At 37.1% G+C, this 21,741-nt stretch overlaps 1 protein-coding gene across 1 annotated transcript in view; it reads right to left on the bottom strand.

The window, feature by feature from the left end:
• Window positions 1–2,246: 2,246 nt before the first annotated feature.
• The window catches only part of SMC6 (structural maintenance of chromosomes 6), a 55,359-nt gene continuing 35,864 nt past the window's right edge, over window positions 2,247–21,741 (bottom strand). The window contains exons 21-27 of the mRNA XM_080925910.1: window positions 19,636–19,773; window positions 16,854–16,999; window positions 14,973–15,098; window positions 12,862–12,967; window positions 5,711–5,863; window positions 3,803–3,900; window positions 2,247–2,750 (exon numbers count right to left, since the gene is read on the bottom strand). Of these exons, the coding sequence (XP_080782036.1) occupies window positions 2,636–2,750; window positions 3,803–3,900; window positions 5,711–5,863; window positions 12,862–12,967; window positions 14,973–15,098; window positions 16,854–16,999; window positions 19,636–19,773 (882 nt within the window). The 3' untranslated portion in view covers window positions 2,247–2,635. The remainder of the gene's footprint in view (window positions 2,751–3,802; window positions 3,901–5,710; window positions 5,864–12,861; window positions 12,968–14,972; window positions 15,099–16,853; window positions 17,000–19,635; window positions 19,774–21,741) is intronic.

Here is a 21,741-nt window from a genome sequence, read left to right as displayed (position 1 = left end):
GGTGGTCATCTGTGGAAGGTACTATCTGCTAGAGGGAAATGGGAACAATTTAACTGAACCCTCTGAACTATTCCACTAACCCAGTTACACCTCAGCAGCCAGGGTTCTGCCTTCTTTGATATCCCAGGGGTTACTTCAGAAAGGACCAAGATGGGAGTATCAAGGATACAACCTTATACCTGAACACCTAACTTCCTTCTCGACCTCCTGAGACTCCACTGCTACCAGGTAACACCAAATATTTAACACAGGGTGCTCTAGAGGAACACAATAACTGTGTAGATGTAGTTACTACATTTTAAAGTTATTGATATGACTGGAACACTGTCTCAGAATATCATAAACACTTACTCTTTATTCCTACATCTGATTTGTACTCAGGAAAAAATGGGAGGGAAACAAGGATGTGGGCATCCTTGCTTCAGAACGGCATCTGGGTCACTTTTCATTACAGCACTTCTGGCACATGCCAGTTTCTTAGACTTTAAGCACTTGTCTCCACATGCAAACACTCAGAACATCATTGGGCCAGCACCCCCTACACAAAAGGGGTGGGAGAAATAGACACTTGGAAAATATGTAAAATAAATTGCTTATTATTTTTAGTAATTATACTTTGGCTTACTAAAACTCACTACACTTGTCATTTTGTAAATGATTACACTGGGTCAATTTTTAAATCCTGTCTTAGACTTCTAGAAACTTCTAGAGCGACATGAATGACATATATAAATAAATTACTGTTTATGAAGAGGTCTAATTTACTCTATAATTCCTTATCCCAGTTCACAAAAGCATAACCTTAATACATATAAATTTTAAGTTTTATTTTTAGAAGTTACACATACTTTAAAAGAACAATAGCTTTTTTGTTTTCCATGAATAGTATTACTCCTTAGAACATTAGATGAAGATATCACTTATGATTGAAACCAAAGCTTTCTGACACCAAACCAATGCACTGTCTTCAGCAGGAGATGCTCAGGATCTGAGGGTTTGATTTCCCATGACGCATTGTCTTCAGGAGATGCTCAGGATCTGAGGGCTTCATTTCTAATTCTGTAGAAGCACATTTAAAACTACCACAAAAACTCAACACACTGAAACTCCTTAGCTAATTAAAATCAATGCACTGGTAAGTCTCACTTCATTTTTATTTGAAAAAAAAATGTGTGTATGTTAAAATAGTTCTGATACAAATGTGTTATACTGCTTATGGTTGGTGGAGAACGTTTAAAACAATAGTTTCTTCTTTCTATATTCTTAGATTAGATATGCTTTTAGATTTTTGGCAACTATTGTATACTAAGAATACATTCTCTTCCCCACCAAAGCAAAACTCAATTTTAATCAATAACTATAGAATTATACTTGCTTTTAAAAATAGTACTTTTCTTAAAATACTTTCTTTTCAAGTTCATAAATATGTACTCTAATTTATTGCTGGTACTAAAAGGAATGCTTCTTGCTGCTACTGAAAGTTTAAAGGTTAGCTCTAGCCCTAGCATGAAACAACACCGGCACAAATAACACTGTTTTCTTTGAAAACAAAATTACAAACACCAATTTTTACAATAAACTGATCACTGTAGAAACGTTTTAAGATCTCTAAATTTAGGATGTGTCTTATATCAACTCACATGAAGTGCAGATTCTGGTTCACGCAGGACTAGCTCTGACAACAGGCACTCGCCTCCTGGCTCTCTCAGCCCTGCTCTACCACAAAGCTGTATCTTCAGGCCTCAATTTCACTTTCATTTTGAGATGGGCTAAAATGTCCAGGCTGGCCTTGAACTCACTCTGTAGCCCAGGCAGGCCTAAAACTTGTAATCTTGCACCTACCACCCCAGTGGCTGAACCACCAAAAATTGAGGGCTTTTACAACTTAGCCGCCATGCTACAGATCAAACTGGGAACTGTGTCACAGCCCTGGCATGTTCCTTCCTGTCACAGCTGGCAGTGCTTCAGGGCCAAGTGTCCAGTGAAGACCATCTTACAACAATGTAGTGTAGCGTTTAAAAACTGTCCAAATCGACAGTTGTACCACAGGGTTAAAAACAATGGCAAGAAGAGAATGTGCCAACGTCACCATCTTATGCAGATCTCTAACACGCAGACATCAGTATGATCAGCCTAACCAGTTCTTTCACTGCATCCCCTATCCCATACGAAAGAATTGCTCTTTCCACAGACATTTGTTAAATTTAAAAACTAGACTATAACAACCTGGAAACGCAAACTAAACATCAGGTGCTCAAACTTTTATTTTAATTCTTACAAAATACTATAGAAATGAACCCAAACTGAACGTGTATGTACATGTGCATTATGTACAAAATTTTACTCCTGAAAAATTTATAAAAGTAGATGGTAAAAACAAACAAAACACAGAAACTCCAAAGAAACAAACATAAAAAGATTTAAAACCAGTATTATGAAATTGGTTTTCACAAGGAAAAGCAATCATAATTTTAAACTCTTGGCAGCAGCTGGTTTTCTAGGCTTATTTACACAATGAATGGGTCATATTAAAGGAGCTTCTTTGTTTCAGAGTACCTCCGTCTCCTCTCACTTCACCCACCAGTCCAGACTGTCCCCTCGTAAGCTCTCAGTACGAGGACAAGGCACTAAGCTGTCAACTTGCATTGTCATCCTCCTCTTGAGTCACAGGTCGGAAGGGCAAGGTGGTTTGCCCTCTTTCAGGGTCAGACATTCGAAGAATTCGAATCAGTTTACTTGAAGGAAGTGAGCTAGAAGAAGCAAAAGTAATCACTCAGTTTTCCAACAAAGTTCTTACACATTTAACACTCAACTAGTTCAGTTCCCTAGTTCACTCACCTTAGGTTCAATTCCCAACAATATGAGCAACTGAACAATTAAAAAGAAAAGCAAAACCCCACCACCAAAACAAAATAAAACAAAAACCTCTCTCTACATCTTATCTGTTTTCAACGTGGATGAAAAGAAACCATTTTTTAAAATATGTCAGCTATTTTACACTCTTGTCTGGAGTTGTCTGGATATTCCATATCAAATAGGCAGAGGATTCTGGGGCTACTTCAGAACAGAGGACCAACCCTCAGCGGGAAAGGATGGAGAGCAGAGCAGAGCTCTTTCTGAGACTAGTGTTTCTAAGTAGCCAAGGACAAGGAATAAGGGATCCTAAACCATTTCTTTGATTTACATAGAATTTCCTAAAATCACTTTTTAAGTCAAGAAAACTACAGAGGAGCAAATTCAAAATACAAGCAAGTCAAAATTACATTGTAGACCATTTGTTTCCTAAAGAAGGGCTAATGACATGAATGAAAGTTTAAGCATCCAGGAAAGAAAACATTAAATCTGCTGATCAAGAACACAGAGTGACCACTGCCCACCATTAGTCTTGTCACTGTTGCATTCAAAAGCGAAAATTATGCAGGTCCCATGCCACTTACACTCAGAACTGCTTTGACTTTCTGAGATTCTTGTGGGTGTGCGTGAATACGTGGTACATGTGTATCTCCCAAAGAGAAGACTTCTTTCCCCTTTCCCTTTGTTATGCTTTGAAAGGAAGTCCCACCGAGTCTCAGATACTCTGAGCTCAGAATACTGGCTGTTTGCGGGATGGCATACTGGGTAGCAGGGCTCAAAGGTCTAGAGCTGCAGAATCAAACACCTCCATCTGGGAGGTGTGGCTTTGGAGCTGTGTATGTGCCTGGACGGATATGTTATGTATGTCACTTCTACACATGATCAAAATATACACAAGTAAATTCGTGTGGGTGTGCACATGTATTCACACAAAGTTTTAAGACGTTACCTCATGCTCTGAGGGGTAAGCAAGATAAACTGTCTAAAGCGTTGGGAATCTGCCATCTTCAGGATCATGTCCATTGCAATTCTCCTATTAACCATATCCTGAAGAACAAAGATAAAAGTTAGGATTGGTTTTGCACCAGCCATTTCTATAAAAGCAGCAATCCTTTGGCTAAAACACACCTCTAGAGTTTTATTCATTACATATGCCAAGAAGTTCATCTATGGAAAAAAATAATATCAGAAACTATCAGGGGAAATTAACTGAATATTCTCCTGGTTCATTTCCATGGTCTCCTCTCTCAGACAGAAGTAACGATTAAAGCACTATGAAACTACACCAATGACACAGCTACTACAGAGTGAATCTTTAAGTACAAGAATAGTTCATTATTCAGGATAAAAATATAAAATTTGCCTAGTTTCAAACTTATCAAGTTTTTCAGAATTTAGAAAGTATAGCAGTCACAAGGCATCACAAAAAATAAGCACAGTTCAATACATAAGGCATGAAAGCACACTAGACAGAGGCATGGCACTTAGAAAGTTACAAACAGCTTAGCACAGCTAACATTTTTGGCAGATACTACAGCATTAAGGATCTCCATGTTACCTTACAAAATGAAATACTTTATATAACCACCTAGGGGTCCTAAAAAGGTGACCACAATCAGGCCTATTTTTATAAATCAACACTCTCATAAAATATGTGGGGGGTGGGCTACAGAAACAGCAGGGCACAAGCGTGAGAGTCTAGGAAGAGGTTATCACAGTTGGAGGTAAAGAGACAGAGGTACCAGAGCCACAGCAGGAACACGGGAGGAAAGGGTAGAACATTGAGAAGAAGAGGCAAAGCCAGGCAGCTTATAAATAAAAGGGAAAAGTTAATCAAATTTATATGGTTAGGTGACTAAGATGGTAATGATGACTTGTCATTAACACTTAGAAAAGGAAGATGATCTAAGACCCACTCAGTCTCAGACACTGAACTCAGAATGTGGCTGTTTCCTGATGGTGGAGTGAGTAGTGGGCACATGGGTCTAGACTGCAAACAAGATAAGGAGCAGAGATCTCCATCAGTAAGTCAGTAAGCCTGCATGGAAGGATGTGTGTTCTATCACTTCTACAGGAAAATGACAATACTGAAAACAGCAAACAAAGCGTCAAACCCTCACTAAGGTTGGAACTAGAGGCAGAAAGGCAGACTAGAAGGGGTACTGTAAAATAAAACAGAAAGAGCAGAGACAACAAAACAACACACCCCAAGGAAAGGGGACAGGTGCCAGGTGCTCCAATGAAGAAAGAGTGCCATCTGATAAGTGAGTGCTGCTCTGGTACCAGAGAGCACTCGACAGTATGACTAGTAAAGGCGCGTGTTGGACACAGAATGTCACCTGAGACTCACTGTAGTCCAGTGAGGTGGTGAATCTTCTACTACCTGGATAAAACCGGAAGCCATTGGAGTAATTGTAGCAACCCTTGGTTTCAAAACTTTTTTTTTTAAATCTTTAAAGTCAAATGCTATTGCATCTTTGTTACTTTTACTTTCTTTTCTTTTCTTTCTTTCTTTTTTTTTTTTTTTAATGAAAGCTTGGCCATAACTTAAGGAGCCAGTCAGCAAAAGCCCTCAGTTAAGAAGAAAAAGGTTATGTCTTAAATTTGATAATAAGCTAGGGAAAAGTGAGAAGGAGAGCTGCCAGGTAGACACTCAAGACACCCATGGTGGTAGAGAAAAGCTGAAGTAGGACAGGGTCTCTGGAGGACCACACAGTAATCATGGAGAAAACTGAACTACAAGCTCTTCCCAAGCACTAACAAACTAATGTGGGAAAACAAAACAAAACAAAAAAGCCCTGTTCCTTTCAACTATTCCAACCAAATAAAAGTTAGAGAACTTAAAATTCAACAATACCATGTAGACGTCAAACTCATCCAGGCATCTGAAAGGTGATTCAGCAATGGACCACAGAGAAAGAATGAAGCACACCGTGGAGAAAGAGCGCTCGCCACCGGACAAAGCACGCATGTCATTGAAGGAGGCTTTGTTTCCTTCTCCAGGCTGAACCTTTAAGGGTGATCACAAGGAATAAGTTTATAGTTTAAAGAGAGAGAAGGAGTAAGACTAAGATCATTTAGCAGGATGAAAATACATTCAAAGTATTTTATGCTTTAATAGCTGTCCAATTTTTGTTTCACTTTAAAAGAATCAAACTGAGGTGCTGGACAGATGGCTCAGTTAAGATGCTTTACAGAGGACCCAGTCTCATTTCCCAGCACCCACACGGTGGCTCATGCCCATCTGTAAGTCCACTGCCAGGGATCTCATTCCTCTCTGGCCTTAGGCATGCACTTGGTGCACACACATAAAGCAGACCCAAAGTCCATATATATAAAATAAATATTTAAAAAAGAAAATCAAATTGAGCACTTTCTTTAATTTAATGGAACCTAAGAAAATATCAAAGCCATGACAATAATTCGAATATTTAACCAAACAGTTTTACCAAAATAAAGATTTTAAACTAGTTCTTCTGAAACTGTTATTGCATTAACCATTTCAAGTACTGAGATAATTTTTCATTACTAGAATTACAGTGACATCTAGTGGTTACAATGCTTTAATAATTACAGACTGTCAAAACATAAACCCTCTTGAAAAGGCCTACCCAAGAATGATGGAAGTGGATTTGAAGACACTTAAGGGGGTGGGGAAGGAACGGGGAGAAGAGGAGGGAAGGGAAACTGTGGTCAGGATGCAAAATAAATAAAACATAAATAAGTAAACATTTTCTTAAAACCTCCATGGAAACAGTAAAAAATATCAATTAATGATATTGAAAGAATTTCTTCTGCATAATTTCCTGAGGCAATAAAATATGAAGCAATATAAGAAGGCATTCTATTTTGACAAGAATGGAGACATACTCCATCTAACAAATATATCTTAACAAGGTGAAAAGAACAGCTTTATATGTCAGACATATGCAGATCTCAAATGAGCACACATTCATTTTAACACAGAAAGAGGCTTATAAATTTTGATTTTTAAATGTATGGTGTATATCTTTTTTTTTTGAAGATACAATGCCCCGGGAGGAGGGACAGCTTATGAAGATGTAAGCATTCATCTTTCCTTGGATTTATATCTGAAAATAGACAGGTTCTCAAATTAATGTAATTTCCTTCCCAACTGCAATGTTTTCTGATCCCATGTCCTTACCAACCAAGTCTCCAGTCTTGCTCATCTCAGTTATCCTCATTAGGGCAAGGACAGTAGCTAATGAGGCACACATTTGTGTTTCTCTGATGACAAACAGTCCTAAGTACTGTTCGTGTGTTTATCTTCCATTTGGGTAAGTCCATTTAATCTAAGTCTTTGGTGATTTCAAAACAGGTTCAATCTTTTTTCATTTATTATCCTCAACAAAAAATCTAGATTAGTTCTTTTGTTGTATTATATACCAAAACTTATCTTTCCCCAGCCAATAACATACCCTCATTAGTGTTACTTTTTAAAATTGCTTTTTGTGTCCTATTTCAAAAATCTTCATGAAAATATTTTTTATTATCAGGTAAGAGTGGCACTTGCTAATGAAGAATAGCCTATTTATTTCCACACATTTTGAAGCACATACTGATCAAGTCAGAATAAGTAGCATTTTTATCCCCTTACTTGTGTGTGGAACTTTTGAGCATCTAACTCTCTTCTACTTTTTCTTACTACTAGTTCCTCTGAACTGCAGAGCCATGCTACTGTGGAGCGCTGGGATTTACTCCCACCGAACTGCTTTGGTACTTGTTCCTTCTTCCTCCCCACTTCAACTCTGTGTCCACATTAACTCCTAAACTTCCCTTGATTTTCTATGTGTAGCTTATTTAATGTAGTATCTTCTAGTTTTATTCATCCTGATGCAAATGACAGGATTTCATTCTTGTTAATGGCTTTATCCATTCATCCAGAAGTCTATTGTTCTATATTTTACTTCTATCAGTTTTAATCACTTTTTATAGTAAATGTGGGATAAAGGGTCAAAGTCATTTTGTTTTAACAAAAGGATACTCAATAATTTGAATTCAGTAATTCATGAACCATCACAAGGAGCCAGTTCAGTCTGCTTTGTGCTCTCCAGTGTTGTAGCCATTGGACATGTGCTCTCTCATCTCATCTTCTGCTGTCTCATGAGCTCTCTGTACCTAAATTAATTATCTTCTCCTACCTTCCCAAGGTCAATCATTAATGTTGGACCTACTTTTACTCTTTAAATATATACAGAGAGCTACAAATTCCCTTCTGTAAAGTATTATGTTGTCTCCTTCAAATTTTGCTGTGTTTTATTTTTTTATTGTTGATGGAAATTACCTTCAACTTCCCAGATGGTTTATTTTGATTCCTTAATCATTTAAAAATGTGCTCTATAATTTTATAAATTTGGCAATTTTAGGGTTTTGTTATTTCTAATCTCATTCAATTTTGAAATATATTCTGTGTAACTTTAATTCTTTGAAATTTATTGAGATTTTGAATGAAGACAATACTCTATGCTGGTAAATGTTCCATATGCTTCCAAAACTACAATTCTCCAGTGTTCTTCATTTATGCTACTAGGTCAGTTGGTGAATATTGTAAGATTTATATAACTTTACTAACTTCTAGCCTATTTTTTCCATTAATTACTGATTAACTAAAGGCTCTAAAATCCCCACCTATAGTTAACTTTTTGGCCACTTAGTTTCCTCAATTTTTCTGAATATAAAAAAAATCAGTATTTTAAAATTAGCTGTCTAATATCATGAAACATTCCTTTTGGTCTCTAAAAATCCTGTGTGAGACTGGTTTTGTTATTAGTAGCAGTCTGTAATTTTTCTTGTCTAACTGCATGACATGCCTTTGCTCTATGTGTTCACTTAGGATCCGTGCCTTATGGTAATATATTTAGAGTCTCCTTTTAACAAACTCTGACTCACAATCTTATCCACACATACAATCTTTGCTTCTAATATACCTCTAGTTCACAAAGGCCTAAGGTAACTACTGGTAACTTTGTCCCTACTTTGTTCTTCATGTTCTTTGTTCATTAGCCCAGCATGCCCTCTAATTTGTGTTAACACTCCTGTCTGAGCATTCCAAACATAACTGCAGACATACTGGCTTCTCACTAAGTAGTTTCTTTTTCTACTTCTCTTACTTGCTATGCCTTCACTTGACATTCTTCTACACTGTATAGCTCTGATGTTTTGGTTTATCATAAACTAATATCACTACCTGAAATGTCAAAGAATCTCAGAACAGATAAGCTTTGATACTCTTGACCCTTAAGTATTCTGGTTCTGAATGTTTTTCTGTTCTTTGCTCACTCTGTTTAGTGCAACTCCAATTTCATCACATAAAACCTGATTGCGTCCTTTCTGTCTCTTCATCTCTGCTATGTGGTTTTTGAGTTTGTTAGTTTTATTTTGATATTGCTTACCTAAAATATTGCTAATGTTCTTAAACTTGGTTAAATTTATCTTTAGATACATTTAGCTGGCTGTTAGGCCAATCAATGAGTTTCTCACATCAGATAATTACACTTTCAAAGTTTTAGAACTCATATTTCATGTGGATTACAAGTCTGTGTTGAAGCTGCACCTTATTTAAAGCTAACTCTTAGTTCGTGAAACTACAAGTTGTCCTTGGGCCTGCATACTTACATTCTGGTATATAATCTCAAATAAATGCAGCAATTTTTTTTAATTTTGTAAAGAAAAAATAACTTGCACATATTTAAAATGTGAGATTTGAATTAAGTTTTAGAAAATGTGTTTATGTACAAAACTGCAATACAAAATACAAAACACATATGTAGATTTTTGTTAAGGTGATACATGATTGGACAGTGAAGAGGTAGGCAGAGAAAAGGGAGAAAAACAGAAGAGGAGCAGAGATTGAAGGGAGAGATCAAGATGGAACTGGAGAAAATAAACCTGGATCCTGGTGGCCATCACTGACATTAGGAAGAATTGAATATTACTAAGGGATTTTATAGGTCTTTTATCTCTTATAGAAGGGCAGTTTGTATCATCGTCCATTTGATGTAATCTTACGGTATATAGGGTTTGTGGATTGAGAATGTAATATATAAGCCTGTATGAAAAGCTGTCAGGCCTTAAAATCATGTTTGTGCCTGGCAGTGGGATAAAGAAACACACCAATGCAGAAGCACCAGAGCCGGCGGAGTAAACCCCCTGGGAAGGAAATCTCGTGGAGAATGTAGCTCCTGGACCAAGTGACAAGAGTCTGAGCGCTCGGCTCCATATTAGAGCGGCATCTGCAGAGATAAACCTATCCATTTTTAAATATTTACTGCAACACACCCATCATTTTTTAAGTTTCCCTTGTAAACCTTCGAAATCTCTGCTTGGCATTCATGGATCTGGATGTCTCTAACAGAACCTTACTACCTGTGACCTCAGCCTTCAGTTAATGGAAGTCTTCAAATACTGTTCTTCCTTTTAAGTTATTATAACAATTTTAGTCTTTTATATATGATTTTTGCATTTCCATATACATATTTGGACCAGGTTACCAATTTCTACAAAAAGAAAAATAGACTGTGGCTATTTTGATACAAAATGTTAGCATTTCTTCTAGGCTCTGCCCAACAGTTACATGGCAACACTCAGGTACAAACCAGGCTTGCTATAAAAGAATGTATGCCCCCTCCCCTACTCTCTCCTCTTTCCCTCCCTCGATGTTCCCTACCCCCACCCCCCATCTCTCTCCTAGCATCTTCCCTTCTTGCTCTTTCTTCTCTCTTTCACTCCTGTCACCTTTCTTTCCCACACTGCCTTCTCACCCTCCCTTCTCATGCCCCAAATAAACTTATAACAGACCCATCCTATGGCTAGTACTTGGGGGGTGGAGGCGAAACGCCTTAGCATGGGCCAGCTAAGGCAATCCCTCCAACTGCATTTTACAAAACATACCACAAATGGTGCTGAATCTATAGGTCAATTTGGGAAGAACTAAAATTCTGACATGTTGATTTGTGTGTGCTATATGTATACATGCTTGTATATGCAAATGTATGTGCAGTGAATATACATGTCAAGTGTTTTTCTCAGTCCCCTTATTTTTTTGAGACAAGGTTTCTTAGTAAACATGGAGCCCACTGACTCAGACTTGTTAGCCCCACAAATTCACTTGATTATGTCTCCTAAGCACTGGGATGAGTGCTTAGTGGTTGGCTTTTTATCCATTGCTGGAGACCCAAACTTGAGCTCTAATGCTTGCACAGAAAACAATTTACTAGATGAGACATCTCCCCAGGCCTGTAAGGTCTTTTGAGCCATGAAAACCACAGATTTCTCACTTAGGCTTTATTAATCTCTCACTACTTGTTTTTTAGCTTTTCAGAGAATAATCTTAGACATTTTTGTTAGATCTCTGCATTTTACATCTTAATGCTATTATAGTTTTGAACATATTGCTAATATATAAACATACAATTTATTTTTGAATGCTGACTGTGCCTGTAATCCTGCTAGCTACTTTTACCCAATTGCAGTTGCTTGTTTTGTAGATGCCACCAGGTTTTCTACACAGATGAACATGTTAATTATATATGTAAAGAATTTTACTGCCTTTATAATGCATTTTTGTTCCTTGATTTTGTCTAGACTTACTGGTACAACAGTTATAAGTTGTAAGGCTGGGCAACATTCTTGACTCCTACCCTTAAGCTTGATGACACAAGACAACAAAATAGCCCACCAAGGTAGAGCTAGTTTCCATGTGATTAGGATGCACATATGTTCAAGGCTAAGTGACAATCTGGGAGAAAGCTAGACCAGAGTAGATTTGTAGTTTTACTAAGACTTAGGTGATTTCACCTATACTAGTTCCTTTGGCCAACTATATAAACCCCAGCCCTCAAGAATTAACTGAAATACTAGTCATGTGCCTAAACATTCCCCAAGTCCTGCTGTCTTGTCTCAGTGTCCCTCAGTACCACCAACACTCCAAGCTCAGTAAACACCTCCAGGAAAGAAAACATCCAGCAATGAATGACAGCTTCCTTTGGACAGACTTTCCCACTTTCTGGAATTTCAATTTATTTAGTCGCTATTGCTTCCACAGCTTTCAATGTTGTTAAAAATGGGAGGCTTCTGTAATTTCCTTGATTTCTTGTACTTTAGCAGTAAAAGCAATGGGTCATCATGACATACTACCTCCCAAACCACAGGCCTAATTCCTCCCTGCACCTTCAAATCTGGACCTTTATTTTTTTATTGTTTATTTTTTGGGGAAATCTTTCTTTACTAATCTGCATTTAAAAAAAAAAAAAAAAAAAAACTAGATGGCTCAGTTGTTGAAAGCTAGGCTCACAACCAAAAATCTAGATCTTCAAATGACTCTAACTCAAAAATAAATGGTGGATGGAAAGATGATAACCAAAATTTACCAGTGGAAATTTAAACAAAGAAAAGTAAAATTAACCTCCTAATTTGGTTAAATGTAGAGGTTCTAAATGACAAAGGCCATCCAAGCATCTGGTATTTACTGTGAATAATAGAACAGAAGGATAAAATTACGGTACCAAGAGCAACAATTACTATTTAAAGCAGGTAATTTCTTTATCTTCCTATGCAACTTTTAGTCCATATCCCCACACTACAAGCTTTGTACACATTTCTGCAACCAGAGAATCTACAAAGGTGAATACAACAGATAATTAAATTATGAGGTATAAATTTCATGGCTTCCCACAGTGAGACTACAATGGACTCTCTAATGTCTATATGGTGCTGGGCAAACACGTAAAACAATATGAGTGAGTTGACAAAATAAACACTTGTTATAATGAAAATAAATTGTTCTTAGCATCCTAAAGAAAACAACGTGATTGTGCTGGAAAGAAACTCTAGACTAGTACCTTTACAAACCTAATGTTAAATATACTAGCAAAGACTACCTTTAACTTAGAAATAAGTTCTTGTTTCTACACATAACAGGATAAGGCCAATCAATGTTTTATGAAAAGAAAGGAAACAATGATTAAGATGTAGAGTCAAGATACTTACTGATATACTAAGAGTTTCATTCTTGTGGTCAAAATTCATTTTTCCACAATAAGCACGCTGAGATAGTAAGTTGTCAAAGTATAATTTGCATCGTAATGTCAAACACCTTTAAAAAAATTTGGCACATTATAATACAGAACAGTATTCAATGTGGTATAAAATATGTGGATTTAAAATGATTTCCTCCATGTTTTTAATATTTATTTGGATTTTAGCAAGTTCATTAACTGTATATGAAATGAATAAAGGTATCATTTCACATTTAATACGCCCCATTATGACAGTCATCCAATAAAAACGTATTGGTCACCCAAATAATTCATTCAAGGCATTATTTACTCTCATGTGTAAAACGAATCTTGTCCTTAAGGAATTAAGCTTTAGAGACACGACGGTACTTACACATCTCATTTATCTGCCAGTTTCCCCAAGCTCATAATGGAAAAAGAGGATAATGGTTTATCCCTTGTTAGTATAAGGCAAGTTCCATCATTTCTTCTCTACTGTCGGAGGACACTGGACTACATTATAAAGAAACTTTCTGTTGCCTTAGTTACCTTTTCCCCCTAGGTTTTTGTGTGCACACATGCTTATGCCAGAAAACCTCACCTACCATTCTTTGGTGCTATCCACTTTGGCTTTCTTGGGTACATGTTTCTGGACTTTTATGTTTGTGGCTATTTCACCTGCATGTTTGTCTGTGTGCCACATACATGCAGTATCCACGGAGGCCAGAAGAGGACAAGAGATCCCCTGTGACTTGAGTTGTAGATGGTTATAAGCTGCCATGAGAGTGTTGGGAATTGAACTCGATACCAATCACCCTAATCTAACCTTTACGTACAATTTATATACATCAACTGCAATGTCACACTGCACTCCACAAATGTACACAATTACTGTGTCCCATTATGAACACCTTACTTTAAGAGTTTACAACTGTAAACATGCATTCCAATGTTTACTATAGTTCAGTTCAAGACTATGACGGAACATTTTATCGTTAAAAGCCTCACCTGTAGGCCTATAGGTGGGTACAAAGGCCTGCCACCAAACCTAGCTCCTGAGGTCAGTCTCAAGACTCAATGGTAAAAGGAAAAGACTGACTCTTGCAAACTACCCTGATCTCCACACACCATGCTACAGCATATAATACACACACATACCCCACATATACAAATAAACATAAAAAATTAATGCTACCTCTGAATTTCCCCACATATACAATAGCTATGTATATTTTTTATTTATTACTATTGCCTAGAAATTGTAGAATTTCGGGGTCAGGAAGATGACTCAGCAGTTAAAGTGCCCACCAAGTATGAAGACCTGAGACTGGATACCTAGAAGCATAGAAAAGCCCCCATATAGTCTCATAGTCCTCTAACCCCAATACTGGGGAGGTTAGTGGGTAGACAGATCCCTGAAGCTCACTGAACAGGCAGCTTAGCCAAACAGATGAGCTTCTGGCTCAGCAAAAGATGCTGGTTGGAAATGAAAATAAAAAAGTATCACTGAGAGACTCTCTGGAGAAAACAAAGGTTATATGCCCTAACAATCATCTTCTGAGGTTTTTTTTGCCTATTTCTTTTGGTGCAAAGGAGGATTTATTTACTCCTGAGAAACTGTGCATCTTTGGACATGTTATTAATGGCTCCTTTCCTTGATCTAGCCCCAGCTACATCAAGCACAGTTATAAACACTAAAGATCCTGCAGTAAATAAAATAGTGGTTTGTAATCATGGAGCTACCCCATAATAGCAGATCATGGTAAAGTAGTTGATACTGGTCATCCTAACCTCCCTCAGTAACATGTAATGTCCCAAAGTAAAATAACTGTTTTAGTACCACTGAGCTCCCACTCAAACGACCTACTAGGCAATAAACCGCATCTGAGAATTATCTAATAAATGTTACCTAACAGTGAAAAGCTGGGTGAGCCTGTTGTTAAGTTTGTTATTCAGATCAGCATTCTGCTTTAACTACAGATTCTAAATGCTAAATGTGGATCATGCTTCCACAGTACCTCCCAGAGCTGAACTGAGGAGAGATCTGATCATTATTCATATAGAAATAGTTGAAAACAAAAGAGACCTTTAAAATACACTTACCTTCTAAATTGTTGGTATGTTTTGTACCTATGTGTCATTATTTCTTCTAGTAATTTAATAAACCTTCTTAAAGTCCTTACTTTATTATCCAGATCAAGATAGGTTTCTCTTGCTTCCTGGTACTGCCTATTTTATAAATAAAGTAGTCAGTAAGTATAAACACACAAGTAAAGTCTCAAAAGTATTTAACTGGAAAGTAAAGGAAGAGTGTAGAGGGCCTAAGAACAGCCAACTCCATGAATTTCTAGTCTAAGTACATTCCCACAAAGAATGAATGTTACAGGAGAAAGACAATACAACTGTGAAGAGGAAAGGACAAAGTCCAAGCCTCCGAAAACACAATAAGGTGGAAAACGTATGTTCCTAAGTACTCAGGTAAGGCTCAGGGATGGCAGATCTTAGGAAATACTAGTAAACTGACACCAGGGTCACACCCGAAGGTTTTCTTACTAATAGATGACAATAAGGGAAGAATGGACATAAGGTCAGTACGGGAATCCTCCATCCTACACAGGCTAAGTAAGGAGTTGATGTAAGGAAGGCATGGCTACTTAAAAGTGCCATAAGGAAGGAAAACCAACAGCCTGATGGACAGATAGGTATCCCCACTCAAGGTTTACAAGGATGCAAGAAATCCAAACTCAGAACATGATGACTGCACGAGAATTGTTACACTCAGACACTCCCCCTCCTCAGCTCATTCATACATACATATGCATGCATGCATAAACACACACATACATAACTGCAGTACTGAGGATCGACCCTGAGCCCTGGGTGTGCCAGGTAAGTATACTACGTCTGAGTGGTATCCACAGCCAAATGATGCAGTTTAGAAACTTTTAGAGATGTACTGCCTACAAAAATGTAATAGTCAGATTCTTCCCCACTGTTTTGAAAATGAAGTCCAGGTCACTTATTTTGTCAAACTTGTTTTTAAAAGAGATAGACTGTGTGTATACGCATGTGGCACCATTGCACATGTGGAAGTTACAGGATAATCAATGAAGTCTGTGTCTTCCTTCCATGATGTGAATCCTGGGGACTGAGCTCAGGTCATCAGTCTTGGCAGCAGGTCCTTTTCCTGCTGAGCTATCTTGCTGGACTCCTTTTTGTAGAAAAGTTCTAATTTTTCTATTTTTTTTTTAACCATTCTTCAGAGCTGTTTACTATTGTTAACATTTCAGTAAAAAAAAAAAAATTAGGTATTTAAGGAGTGGGTACAATATTTTCTCATTTTAGATTGTTGCATTAGAAACATAGTGACTCATTTAAAATTGCAACAAATAATCTGTAAAGCATTTTAATTTATATTGATTAAATGCTTTTCAGAAGAGTTTTAACAACTATAAGCTGTTTCCTCTAAATTCTATTTATTATAGATTCTTATATTTGATTTTCATTACAAAACTTAAGTTACTATGAAAAATTAAAAAATTAAGACTAAAGAAGATTTGATAATTGTCCAAAGTCCAGTAAATAAAGAGCAAAACTGTAAACTCCTCTATTTCTTTTAAAGCCTTCCTTTTTATCAGTGATATAAGAATACTCATTTCACTAAGACCTCAATGACCTGGACTATTAATGTTGTCACTGCATTCATTTTCATGTATATGGAAAATAGCTAATTATTTTGATTTGCAGTTTTATCACCTGTGAAGCTGAATATTTTTCTGTCCATATAAACAATAATGTAAACTGCATTTATGTCATTCCATAAGGTACCGTTCATTGTTATAATCCTCATCTAATAAGAGTACTTCAGTACAATTACATACATACCAATCAATAGCAACCCTTCATCCAAATTAAACTTATAGAGAAAACATGTCTTAATATCTATGGATAATACACTAAAGAAGAAAATTAATTACCACTTACTTCATTATTTCCTCTCGATCTCCATGACTAGCATGTTCTGCCTGAATTTTTTGTCTTAATCGATTAATTTCTTTGTCTAGAATTGATGCAGATTTTTTTACTTCTATTCGTTCTGGGCAGATCTGTCTCGCTTGTGACATTTTCTCCTTTAAAAAAAAAAAAAAGGTTTAGATCATTAAAATTTTCTTGATATTACAATTTATTTTGCTAATTCTGCCTACATATGCAAAGTAAAATGAACTTAGATTTAAGACACATATTTATTATCAGCATCTCTCTTAAAGATTTACTGTATTTAATTATGTATAAGTCCATGAGTACAGAGGCTTGTGGAGGCCAAAAATGTTGGATCCCCCTGGAGCTCAAGTTATAGCTAGTTGTTAACACTACCATGGATGCTGAGAAGTAGATTCAAGTCTCCTGGCATGTTCTTATCTGTTGAACCAGCTCTCCACCCCACATTAACAATTTTTTTTACATGTTTTACATGTTTTACATTGAAGAAACAGGGTTAAACATCATTAGAAATGCTCAAAGAAAAGTGTATCCCCATGCACAAGACTAATAACGTGTAAGAACTCTACTTTTTCCTAGTGAAAAAAAAAATGTAAAATAGTAATATTGGGATGCTAAGGCTGGTGACAGCTTCCCGAATAATTTAGAATGTACTCTAAAAAAGAGAAATATGAAAAACACAAATAAACCATCTTGTTTATTTTCTTATACAATATAGATCTTATATCATTACCTACTATGTCTGAAAGAAATATGGAAACAAGAGTTCCACTCATTTTCCTTGTGACATAAAGCAAAGATGGAATCCACTGCATGCAACAGGACTGCCTTCAATTATTCCCTAAAAACACAGCCTGTTTAGCTGTGAACAGGCATAACGGGCAAGAGTTAGCATATATCCCAGCAATGCAGATATAGCACTGACATTAAGAGGCATGCCCTCAAAAAGGTTTGCAAACTGAGCCATTTTCTCAACCACTGAGACACAAGGAAGATTATCTGGTCTAGTTGATTCTCACATCCCAGGAGACACTAAGTCTTCTGTCAATTCACAGAAGCACATGTTACCTTGTAGAAAACAAAAGCTCAAGACAATGTATTTTTCTCTAGGAATATAACATGGAAGAAAAGGGGACTTAAGAAGGACAGGAACAAAAAAAGTATAGGAGAGAAAGGAGAACAGAGAAACAAGGGAGAATAGGGAACAGACAAGAACCAAAAGGAAATATACATAGAAACCTCTTCTTAAGGGCATGCCACCTAATGTCAACACTCTATAGCTAATTACTAAAAACTGAGAAATAGAGGTTGCATGGAAACCAAATACAACAGACATTTCTTAACACAATACATACATTAAGAAAACTGAAGACCAACTAACAGGGAGACAAAGCCCCAATTAACATGTCTGCCACTAAATGAAACCTCTTAAAAACATCCAAGCAACCCAGACTACTGCCAAGGCTCCACAAACTGATGGTAAGGCTCTATTGCTGAAGACAACATCTACACAACTCACTGAGCATGGAGAAGTCTAACTGGTGTCTATCTGGAGACTTCACCCCAAATGACTAGTGTTCATGGTACAGGAAGGTACGCTACAAAATACCAGAGGAGAACGGTAAACATCAACCCAGCTACAGACCCTTCATCTATAATAGTGACCTTCATACAATATACACTAGTATAATGGTGGCACAAAAGATGAAGTAACCAACCATTATGTGATTAGAATCAAGGCCCACTCCATGAGATGGAACCTATAAATAAAACTGACTGCCTACTGGCCAAGAACCTGAGACTAGATAGGACAGGACCAAATACTACTGTTCTGCTAAAGGATCATAGCAATAGCTATATAATAACAACAATATATAACAATAATCTGATATATTCGGCACTTGGTGCCTGACTCAGCAATCATCAGAGAAGCTTCCTCCTGCAGCAGATGGGAACAAATAGAGACCCACAGTGAGACACTGTGCAGAGTGAGAGACACTGGAACACACCAATCTAAAAGGGTATCTTTGTTAAATTCCTCCCCTCAGGGATCAGAAACTCCACAGAAGAGGATCCAGAAAGATTTTAACTCACGGATAGAAAACACCAAAGAAACATCTTCCAGACAATAGGACTGATATTTAAGACAGATAAGGTCCCAGGGCTGAGATATAAGACTCCATACCTAAGCCAGAGGCTCTCTCCAAATGATAACCACCTACAAAGGAAAACTAGTTTTCTCCAACGGTCTCACTTGGTATACTAGCCACACTCATGACCAGCAGTAAGCAAATGGTCAACACCAAAGAAACTCATTGAAGGTTTTGTTGCCTCTAATGCTTTGTCTGGGTCTTTTTAATCTTAGAGTTCTTTTGCTTATACATTATAACTTCAAATTTTGTTCTTAGGGAATTTCTGTAAAAATGTGTATCTCAGCATCAATGTGAATTTTATGTTTTTCCTTTGGTTCTTTTTTTTTCTGTTGTTTTCTCATATTCTGACTTGTTTTATTTATTTTATTTGTTTTCTTTCTAATAAGGAAAAAATGTATGGATTTGGGTGGGAGAAGTGGAGAAGCTCTAGGAGGAGTTGGGGAGAACTGTACTCAGTTGGGGAGAAGAACTGTACTCAGAATAAACTGAATGGAGGGAAAAAATCATTTCAGTGAAAAAGTAAAAACAAACTAGAAAAATTATAAAAATTTTAACAAATTACATTGTAGATCAAATAATTTGGAAGGAAAAACAAAACAAAACCACTGGATAACCTGTAGCTCCTTTTCCTTCATGTCAAGTTCTCTTCTCTTTTTATTTAAGGTATCCAGATGTTCTTTCTGTTTATCTTCATAGTGCTGCTTCCCTCGTTTCTGGCTATCCACTTCAGAGTCAGCAAGGTTTAACTCATCCTGTTTTAATAAAAACAAAACAATCTGTAAAGAAGGGTGGGTGCTCTGGAGCTTTGGGGATAGGAAACAACTCAGTTGATAAAGTGCCCACTGCACTGGTCAGTGGTAAAAAACATCCACTAGCCAAGATCCCAGTAATCAGTAACAACCTCCCCAGACACCAACGCAGAGGACACTGGCACCAGCAGGTACACATTATCTGGCAGCTGCTAACACATCATGGTGAGAGTATTAGGAATTCAATTATTTTGTAGAAAAGCATCTTGGTTTTATGACTGACATCTACTGTGACATTCTGAGGAGGGGGAAAACTTCCTGCTACTACTTGATTGTAAACAGGCTTACCAAAAGACACAGCTCCTACCTTTCAATGATTTGAAGCCAAGGTAAAAAGGTAAGATAAAAAAAATTCTTATTGCCTTTAATTGAACTTTTAAGAACTCCCAAGTCCAGAGCTTATTTGATCTTAGACATTAAATACAGAGAATTCAAAACCAAAATCAGAGCACAAGAAAATACAGTCTAAGCAGAGAGAAGCAGCTCAGTGATTCAGTGTTTACATAGACTACAGAATGTCCTGAGTACATAATTTATCTGCTACTCTCTCTATTCTGCTTTAGCACACCACGATTCATATTAAGTGACCCTGTTCCATTTGTTATCAGAGTAAGAATTTAAACGTTACCTTACTATTATTGTTGGCACTGTTGCAATTCTTGAGACCAAAATTCTATTTTACACAGTCTTCAAGTTTTGACATTTACTAGTTTGATTCCTTATTTTAAAACAAAATACTAACTTTTCTCATTCTTGGGGGTTTTTGTATGTTAATGCTTATTTCCTGTAGGACCTGTTTTCTTTTTTTATTTAGTGAATATTATCTTTTGTTTTTCTTCTACTTTAATGTTTAAATTGTACATCCCTAGTAATTCATTTACCAAGGAATTGTGCTTTATCAATAAAATTTTAAATTCTGAAAATAGAGAACTACTTGTTGAAATGGCATTAACAATAAGGCACAGGATAACAAACCTATCAAACATGCCCTAAAATTCAGTTTAATTTATTTGTAAATAACTAATTTAGTCAATTTATAATTAATTAAATTTAGCAAATTTTACTTCCATAAATCTAGCCACACATAGTACATGCTAAAAATAAAGTAAAAAAAAAAAAAAAAAAAATCAGCCCATTACCATGACTTTAATCCTACCACTCAGGAGGTGGAGGTGGACTGATGTGTTAGGTCAAAGCCATTCAAGGTTAAATGAGAACTTGTCTCAAAACACGTCAAAGAATCCAGCTTCAAAATCTACTGCAATGTGCTGATAATTGGGTTAAGTTCATTTTGCTTCAAGGTGCCTTTCACAGCTGCTAAGCCATAAGTAACCATAGGAAAGATGGGAAGATTCAGGCAGGCACAGAAACAAGAGGCATTCAAAGACATCCCTACTTCTGCTCCTTCTGATGGATAAAGAAGCAGTTAAGGTTATGATCTATTTATTCATTCTTTTAAAAGCAAGAGCAAGGACGCAGTGCCAGAGCTCTCTGTACCCAGACCCACTGGGAGAAGGCTGGTCACACACAAGTGCTGACACATTTGAGAGCACAGGTGAGACACCACTTCTGCTCAAATTCCTGGCCGAGGAGGAACCGCATGGAGCAGGCAGGGACAGGATCCTCTGCTGTTGGAATGCATCCACTCGATCTAACCCTGTGCTACAGCTCTCCATACCCAGCTCCTCCTGGTGCTGACACTCATGAGAGCACGGATAAGACCACCACTGCTGCTCCGAGAGACCTGCCCGGAGCCTTCAGAACATAGGAATCGAGAAGCAGTTTGGGACAGGATCCTTCCGGTTTCTGTCTGAACCCTGTGTTGACCCTGTGCCAAAGCTATCTGTACCCAGACCCTGCTGGGAAACAGCTGGTCCCCAGTAGTGCTGACACACAGGCTTATAGGAGGGT

Source organism: Micromys minutus, assembly GCF_963924665.1.
Source record: "Micromys minutus genome assembly, chromosome: 1".
In the NCBI taxonomy this organism is placed as follows: Eukaryota; Metazoa; Chordata; class Mammalia; order Rodentia; family Muridae; genus Micromys; species Micromys minutus.
Note: the sequence above shows the minus strand (reverse complement) of the source record. Positions and strands in the feature narration are given on the sequence as shown.